Consider the following 9,972-nt stretch of genomic DNA (forward strand, 5'->3'; position numbering starts at 1 on the left):
AGCCACACAAAGTACCCGGCACCTCACAGAAATCGGAAAAAGATTTATATCTTTTAAATGAATTAATTTTTGACCAAGACTGTGCTTCTGTAGGCTATGTTTCGGCAAACAATCTCAGTCGCGAACATCATTTTTACTTCTGTGAAAATCGCTTACGGAACGCAGTTGGTGATTGAATGACAAAAGCATTTCGGCGTGCGTGACACATCTTTCCACCGCAAGTGGTTGAGGAATCTCTCTCACAGGGAAACCGATGAATTAATTCTTCCTACCTTTTTTCAGGTGGGGAGACCGTACCCAAGAAGATGCCCAAAGGGGCGCCTTTCCAGCAGCCCAATTACCCATATATTAGTGAAAGCTTCGAGAGTTTAGAGAGTGACGTCATCGTGCCTCCGGCACCACCCCCTGTCCCTGCACACATGAAGGAAAGGCGGGAAATCTCACCGCCGCCTCCAACCTACAGGATCGTCGGGGGAAAAGTGATCGCCAATCCAGCCAAGAACGAACCCACCACTTCTGCTGAGCCACCTGCAAGGTGGCAAGGTCTTCGAGGAGCAGAGACTCCTTCAGAACCGAAATGGCAAGAGAGCAGACCTCCTTCAGCCAGATCGGGACCCAGAGTGGCTGAAAGGGAACCTCAGGAATCGAGGACCAACTGGCTGCGGGGGCCTCTCGAGGCGGGGGTTCCGAGGAGCGCATTCACTCGCCAGCCTGGAGAAATCGGGCTCCCCAAATTCGGGATGTCGCGGGTGACTCCGGGGGGACCCGTCGGACAATCAAAAGGGCCCCCCGGAGATAAGCCCATTCCATTGTCAGCCTTCCGAAGCCCGTACGACCGGGTTGCGCCTGACAGAATCGGATATCCATCTCAAAGAGAGACCGACTTAAGGACTGAGGTCAGTGACTCCTCCAGGGCCCACAGCGTTGCCTCTACTCTCTCGGCACCCGATGCTGTCAGAAACCGCTGACATGACCAAACACGAGACCTAGTCATATTTTCTGGAATGAATGTTCGATCCTTATGATAATTGATTTTAGTTAACTGATATGTGATTCGACATCCTGAGAATCATTTTAAAGATGACTCCCCATAATTGCGGGATTATCATTCTGAGGGATGTCTTAAACGATTCTTATATTTGATTTTAGTTGATTGATATGTGAATTGACATCCTGAGGGGAATTTTAAAGATGGCAGTCCGTTTTTACGGAACAGGCATCCTATGGAATGTCTCAAACGAGAAATCGATATTTTTAGGGACATCCTTAACGCACCATGAAATTGCTGCCAACATCCAAAGGCAATAATAACTTAGATTTAGTGTTTCCAAATCCTGAGGGAATATCTAACAATCATGGAATCTTCATTTTGTCATTTCCATGAAATTGATATCTTATTAACCATCACGATGGAGAAGCTAACATCCATGACATTCATCCATCTCTCAAGGTCTTCCTATTTCAATCTTGGATGAATTAAACCGTTAGACGCTGACTTTAGGTTCGGCGAAAGAGACTGGCGTTTCTGACTGTTTCGCGAGAGACCTCGCAGTCTCTGTTCTTTAAACTCAGGCAAAACAAAAAAAAAAGAATAGAAAACTTTTTACTCTTTTTAAAATGCATTCGTTTCTAGTTTGTAGTTCTTTTTTTTTTGTCGGGAAGAAAGCATTCGTAGTTGTTATATTTATATAACTTGTCTGTTATTAACTTTCCTTTCTCTCTGTTCAACATTTATGTGTCTCCGTGAATCCAGACATCTGATCTCCTGTACTTTTGACATGGAATGATAACACTGTTCATTTGAGTTTTCACAAGAAGTCAGTTTCGAGAGAAAATCCGGAACTGACCTTCCATGAAATATCTCGCCTTAAGATGTATTTGTATTTAACATGTGTGTAACTTAGGAATCACTTTGTTAATGCCACATTGTTTTTTAGTATGTAAGAGGTTTTTTTATTTGTCGTTGAGAATTTTTTTTTGTGCTAAGAATAAGTTTAACCTATTGATTTCGATTATAATAATTCATATTCAATTCACTTTTTAAAGTTCAATAGATGAAGTTTCCACGTAGGTACTGGCCAATGAACTAGAAACTTGTTAACATCTGTGTATATGTAGATAAGGGACAAAATTATGCATAATTTCCAAATCAAAATAACATCACCAAAGTGCCACGAAGAGTTTCACAAAGGTTCTAATGGGTGTACCAAATCTGGAGTATGTTCTTTTAATTTGGCATTGATCCCCTGTTCTTTCTAGACGATTCATTTTAGGAACAATAAAATCCATCCTGCAATGCTGCAATTTTATTCCTGTGCTATTAATGTCATCCACTTAACAGTAATTCTACAATAATTGTTTGCAGTCATAACTTTGATTTCCAACTATCATAAGCGTATCCGCAAAATCCAGATACCAGATATCCTAAAAATGATTGATGAATTTTGAAAATTAATTTTAAAAAAAGAAGGAATGCAATAGAAATACCTCGTTTGTTGCCTTTCTCTTGGAAAATCAGAGAATTTTATCTCACCAAATTGTAAATTTAATTGACGATTCCACTGCTAGGTAGCGCTGCAAAATAGGAAAAATAAACCCGGAATAGAATTGTTGCAAAAAATATTAAATGATGATGTTTTCAATGTACCTCCATTAGTAGCAACAACGTGGCGCAGTCTGAGACAAAAATTTCCAGACATCCGTGCAAACATGTCAATTGCAATTGTCTCACCTATCGGTGGCAGTGTTAACTAAATTTTTAATTTGGCTGGATAAAATTCCCTGGTTTTTTAAGCCCACAAATGATACATTTTTATCGCATTCCATCTTTTTTTAATTGATTTTCAAAGTCCATTGGTAGCACTGGTATGAATTTTATTTTAAAATATATGAGATGTTGGAAAGACATATACCTATTGTATTATTAAACCAAAAAATGCAAAGCTTTGTGCAACGCCTACCGTACTCTGGACTTAAAGGCACTCCCTTTCTTATAAAATTCGTCCATAACCGAATATGGGCTGTAAAGGGAGGTGAAATAAAATGTGGAAAAGTTTCTATTTCATCGGCGAGTGTCTGTATTACCATTTACTTTTTTGACATTATTTGTTTCACAAGTAATTCCCAGTATAGAACCTAATTTAGAAACTATCACTTATTTATAAAAAAAAGAATTAATTTTTTATTAATCTTTTCTTAAGCATGAATTCATATCTCGGGAGGAAGTTTCGCATCTGTCAACCTGAGCCCTGTCTATGAAACATTCTTCAAAATGAATTGTCCATATAAAAGTTGCCTGTACTTATTTGCATTTTAGTTTCGTTACAGGACTTAAGTAGGAAAGCATATTTACTTTTTTGAAGACTTTTATTTTTGTGTTGTGTCTATCTCATATCTGGACTACATAACAAAATACAATCCCTTTTTTTTATTCTCCACTGTATTTCATACCTGATACTGATTAACACTAACAAATTATTTCTTATAAAGCTTCCTACCAACTTAGATTTCTCTTATACCACCTATCCACTACAGAATAACCCAATTGGGGTTTTGAGTTATTAAAGAAAAATCAACCGCCTAACCATGGACAAGAAGAAATAATGCAGTTAAATTGCTCCGGTAAAACTACATTTCTGTTTTCTTTTTCTCATTAATAGACTTTAAGCGGTTCCTTTGATACAGTATGCATCAAAGAATTACAAAGTTACCAATTACTAAGTAACTGGTCTTATTTTATTATGGAAAAAAAAATATAGATAGAACCTCTTTATTTTGCGTTTCCTTCGAATTAACTACATTATGTAGCAATGCATTTTTATCATCAATTATACAAAGATGTAAATTATGATTACAAAACTTCTTTTGTCAACTTCCCGAGTAGCGTTCACTGTACTTTTTCGGAACTAGAGAATAGTTGTTCCTTAAGAAAATTCATCAGGAATGTGATGTTTTGACAGATCATTTGACACTAGATGGAAAATGTAGGTCGACGCCAAATCATGACAGTCGCCTCTTTTCTTGCGACGGGAAACTTTGAAAGTCTGTGGACACGATCTATCTGCATGCGCTGCATATATGTGAAGTGGATGCAATCGGTTCTGGCTAGTTGGTCATTATGATTATTTTAGCTCGTTCTGCTGAAAATAGAATTATTCCCTTATAATTAAAAACTGTTTAAAAGTTCCAGCAACTTTTTGAATTTTCTAGTATGTATGAGTACTGATCAATAAATATATTTAACGACCGAAAATTTGCGAAATGATGTTCATCTGGAGAGTTTCACCAAGCTTCTTGTGAGTATGTCATCATTTGATGTATGTTCTGCCTTTTCTGGAAGACAAGACGTTGTGGGTTTACTCCGCTTATGATAGATCTTTTGTAAATAATAGTGATTACATCCGCTGCAAAAGTATTTGAGAGATAAAACTGCTCCAAATTATGTGGATTCGTGAGCTATTCTAAGGTTGTTTTGTGGTTATCTGGGTGTGGGATACGTTTAGTAGGTTCGGTATCGGTTCGCTGTTGTTTACGGAAGGCAGGGTGTCATTCAAGAAATTAGATGAACATTGTGTCGATCAGATCCATCCTGAAAGTCTGTATTATTAATCCGCATGAACCGGCAAACGCTGGACTCGCTGCGCCCAAACGTCTTGAGAAACCCATGATTGACTTAATACAGGCTGCAATGCCGGCTTAAGGAGTACAGTAAAATATCAAGCCAAGGTTTCAAATTCATTTGCCAGTGCCTATATCCACAAATGACAGCAAAAATAAAAGCTAAGACTGTAGAACATTATCCAGTTAAATTTCCTTATATATATAAAAAAAATATCCCGTCTCACTCAAAAATGTATCCTTTTTTAAACTATGCTATATCAACATTTTCTAAGGGTAATCGCTTTTTGTTTTTGTTTTTAATATAACCACCCGATTTTAAAATCGCTTTTACTGTAACAAAAAAAAGTCTTATCAATCAAAGAATGCACTATAATTGAGTTTCTACCCTTTTTGGTGCATAGGAATGCATTTCTCATCGATTGAAACAGAAGACAAAGATGAATGCTAAGAACATTAAATCGCAAATAGTCTCAGACGTTTCTGCTATTAGAATGCTAGGGACAAAATGAATAATTTTCGTTTACAAAATATTCTCGAATCTCTCGAGGAATAGAAAGCAAGGTGTAAAATCTTCATCTCCATCCACAAAAACTGTTAATTAAAAAAATTTAAATGAAATACTGATACAACTTTACTTTTCTGGTGTTTGCTTTGATTTAATTTTCAACCGGTTCTTTGATTTCACGATTCAAAAGTGGGATTTTAGGACCAATGAACCTTCATTTCCATCCCTATCTGCTCTCCATCCCACCAGAATTGTAATGGAAATGATTAAAGCAACGAACATATCTGTGAAAGAAATCATTTCTATTGGATAGATAAAAAGTATGATCCCGCCCTTTTTCGAATAAATGAGCCGAATAAAAGGATTTTTTTTAAACTCTTTCATTAAAGTGCTAAAAATATGGAATTTTTTTCATTTAATTTATTTTATGCATCTTAGTATTTAGTTCATGATTAATTACTAGAATATTGTGGAATTTCCAATTCATTTTTTTTTTCTCACTACTAAATGACACCACTCGTATGAAATCAAAATTAAATTAAATGAATGATTAACATATCAATGTATTTTAATACTGTATTTATTTATAGTAATCTCTCAGCAGCTCCAGTACACATCAGAACCCAGTTTATTGGTAAAAGGTTCTTGATAAAACTTATGATTGTTGCACTAAATACAACAAATTATCACGCGACATGTAAAATATTTCAGACTCAGAGCAATAACCTACCATTCACTTCTCCAGACTTAATTTTCCTGTCAGGGCTCTATTTGCCTGTCTGGAAATGCCAGATTACCAAAGTGCTGGAAAGTATCATATATCATTTTGCATCCAGTGTATGCATAATGTAGATAAAGCTGTTTTAGTAAACATTAAATAATACACTTTAAGGAAATTTTGTTTTTGTTTTTTTAAGAAATAGAATTTTTTGCCTCTATTATCTGGATATTCGATTATCTGGATCGGGTCCCTCTCCCAATTAATCCGGATAATCCCGATCATACTAAAATTTTGGCAATCAGAGAAGCCGACAGGTTCGTGTGAGATGAGGGCTGAATCCTATTTATACCCGCAATATTTCACGCCTAAACCTTCAAAATGAACTATTCGGTAAGGATTTCGACCAATTTTAGAAAGCAGAAGCCCTGATATCTATCTCTAGATCTTTACGTTTCCTTAGTGCCTTAACTGTGGGCCCCATACGCAGAAATAGATCAAAGAATCGTAGGTTTGTATCGTCCTTCTTTTTAGAATGTAGTTGACGTTCCTCCATAAACTCTCTGTCTATTTATGATACTTCTTTTTTACAAAATGTTCTCTGTACAGATTATTTCATGTATCACTAATAAAATATAAATATTTACTTTGCCTTTTCCTTTCTTTTTTTTCTTCCACGCACATGAAATTCTGAACCGAAGATAAATCATTATTGGCAGATAATTACTGCGCACGAGTCACTTTTGGCGATCATCTTGTTAACCCAGATTATTGACTTAATAGTGAAACTCTTACATTTTTAAACAAAATTACAGCGTGTTATTTGATACGAGTGAAAGGCATTTGATTGAATAAGTCTACTAAAATTACTGAGACTCAAATTTTTAAAACAATGCATATATTATGAAATAAATTAATGTCCAAAGAGGACGATTTTTTAAATCCTACTTTCAACGCTGGCAAAAGAATGAGAATGAATGTTTTGATAGATGAATTTGAATTTCATCATAACATTGTATCATGCTGAAACCAAAGTAAATCTGCAAAAAATGTATATTAAAAGTAAAGAAAAGAATTTTACGGAAATGAAACTGATGTCATGGAAAAAGGTAATGTTTTGAATGTTAAGATAATGCAAAAACCTTTTTTGGGATGAATATTAGTTTCTACAGGTAAGTCGTAAAAATTATTCATCTGGTGACGGTTAAGCCAAGTTTTAAGTCTATTTTTTAAGCCTATTTTAGCCCATTATGGTGCTTATTTCTAACATCTTGATTCCTTTGACACGTTGATTCCTTTGACTGAATGAAGTTCTGAGTTAAACAGCCAAATCCACATTCGAGATATTAAAATAATATTTAGCCCCTTCCCTGTTGAATTAAAGGCAGCTGTAAAAGGAAGCAGTCCGAAGCATTTCTATGAAGTTTTATTTACATTTGACTGCTGCCATTCGACAATAAGTAATAAGAGCGATTTTTCTGTGTCTAGCACGTTTTATACTTGGAGATTCTCTCACTTTTTCTTTCCTTCTGTCACAATCAAATTCGTCAATATAATGTTAATAACGGTGAAATAAGCACTGAAGATGGCGAGTATTGATAAGAGTAATTTAGTCAAGTCAATCAATTTTGTTCGAATTACATCGTATCAAAAAAAAAAAAAATACCACATCGTTTTAAAGATACAATTTGATATAAGTCCATTGGCGAAATTTTTTTTTCCATCAGCTCAGCTCCTAACCCGGAAATTTAAATACACCATTTCCAAATGTCGACAATGGGGACTTACATCAAAGATGTTCAATTTTTAAGCTATAATTGAGCAATAATAGTAGAATATCCTGAGTAGTTAGTTAGCTGTACTTCAAACAGGGCGAAATCAGTTGGCAATGTCCGGAAGCTTCTCTATGTAAATAGAAGACGTTTCACACCTCTCGGACGATATTAAGAATTGCTAATCCTCAAATAGTATTCTATTATTCAGAGTATTCTATTAAAAGGAAACACAGATTTCCTTTTAATAGAATACTCTATTTTGAATTCACGAACTCTTTATTTTCTCGATAGCTGCATCTCAAGTAGTGAACTGAGTAATGATTCGCAGTGATGTAATACACGTAGTAAGCGCCACCTATTGGACAAAGTTTCTTCTTAATACCTCCATTTCGTTCATTCCGCATGGATTCTACTTACGAATGATTCTTCAACACATTCATTTTGTGGTGAACCTTATAAGCCAGATAACAGCTACGAGACAAGAGTAATTACTTTTGTCTTGTGGTCTTGTTACTCGGCTGCGAACCACAAGGTACCAGGTTCTATCCTCGCTCATAACAGTCCACTACATTTGATTTCACTTCTTCATTTAGATTTATAATCGATATTGCTTGACTGAAAATCATTTTTTTCATGCTATCCAACAAAAAATATTGTTTCCGCCTAGGCAAACATGTAAATAATTCGAGCATGGGAGCTGTTTCCAAGCAATGATTAACAAATTCGTCTTGGTTTTGAGTCCACATAAGCGTTTTATAATTATTCTCTCTTTCTTTCCTTTCTTCTCTCTCCACACCAATGAACTTCAACAAATCTGAAACAGAGAGAAGCATTGAGATTGGGTTAAACATTTAGTTCACCTTTTCTTCTGCTTCTGTTTCGTTACTCACTACATCCATGAAATCCGAACCTAAGTGAAGTGCGGAAAATCTGGATGAGTACTACCCAGAGAAAAGGAAACCTGGCAGCCCTTTACAATTACATGAAAATAGGTGAAAACTAATCAGCCTACATGAATTCCACAAAAGCTCTTGTGAGCGTTACATGGAGTGGGTTTGGTTTGGCAGTGGCTATCCGTTCTTTCTGGAAGATGTAGTGTCATAAAGGAGTTAAATGAATTTTCTGACCGACAAAATTCGTCTGCAGTGTTACAATTTTACTCTGAATATTACAGATCTTTTATGGATGATAATGCCGCTATCTAGGGATCTGTGATTCTGTAAGTATGGCACTTCAGTTGCAACATTTACTTTGTGTTCTAATAAAGAATATTTGAAAATTTTTGTAAGGAATTCTTGTATGTAATTTCAAATTTCGATTCCTATAAGGTTTGATTATCCAACGATCTGAAATTTTCTGGTTCTTAAAAAACAATTCCCGCGTCTTGCAGAATCCATACTTCATCAAATAAAAACTCAATGAGACACTGAACGTCGGGTTTTAACTCACCCCCCAGTATTTGTGGAAGGAAGAGGTACAGTGGCTCATTTCTTTCGTGCGATACTGCTCTGGTGGATGTCAAATGAACTCGGACCCGTAAACTTTTATCCTCACTTCGCCATCTACTGATGAATCATATGATATACACATTTAGTGCGTGATTACCACGTAGACTCAGGTTTGCGATATCCATATTTGGTACTTGATTAGTAAGTAAAGTCATGCTCATGATATCCATATTTAATGAATAATTAGCATGTAGAGGCAGAGCCCCCCCCCCATTTATTGCATGATTAACATAAAGAGTCAGACCGATGACAATTATCTGAAACCTAATGATCACAAATCAGACTCGTAATGGTCTTATTTATTTAGAATTTCAGATCACAAGTCGGTATCATCAAGACACTAGCATCCAAAGGCTGGCCTTAGACCTCGAGGTCAGAATTACCCCTCTTGATATTTGAGCAGTATGAATTGGAAATTTGTTGAGTAATTATTAGCCGTTGACTAACGCATTGCAAAACGTTTGATACGAAAAGCAAGACTTATACTCCATTTTCGTCATAGGTACAGGCACAGCACTCAAACTTCTAGTTATTGGCCATTCATTACGTTCACGAGCCTGTTTCTCCGGCTTTAACGAGCTTTCTCGCTTGTAAGGTGTGTAAAAAAAAGAATATTTTACCTATAAATGTGAGTGAACCAACCCTTTTTCCCTTTCCTTGAATCTGAAAAACACATTTTTACTTTCTCCGTATTTGAAATACAGAGAAATTATTGTGATCGTCAAAAAATTCGAACTCAAGATTTTCTTGAATCCCCATGTTTTATGCCACCGTCAGCTCGAAAAACACATTTTTGGAAAATGCCTGTCTGTCCGTCTATCTGTCTGTGAATATACGTTAACAAAT

At 35.9% G+C, this 9,972-nt stretch overlaps 1 protein-coding gene across 1 annotated transcript in view; it reads left to right on the forward strand.

The window, feature by feature from the left end:
- Positions 1–6,495, forward strand: part of LOC129957447 (neuropilin and tolloid-like protein 1) — a 254,105-nt gene extending 247,610 nt beyond the window's left edge. The window contains exon 10 of the mRNA XM_056069768.1: positions 283–6,495. Coding sequence (XP_055925743.1) covers positions 283–968 — 686 coding nt within the window. The 3' untranslated portion in view covers positions 969–6,495. The remainder of the gene's footprint in view (positions 1–282) is intronic.
- Positions 6,496–9,972: the final 3,477 nt, after the last annotated feature.

Source organism: Argiope bruennichi, chromosome 2 (genome assembly GCF_947563725.1).
Source record: "Argiope bruennichi chromosome 2, qqArgBrue1.1, whole genome shotgun sequence".
NCBI lineage: Eukaryota > Metazoa > Arthropoda > Arachnida > Araneae > Araneidae > Argiope > Argiope bruennichi.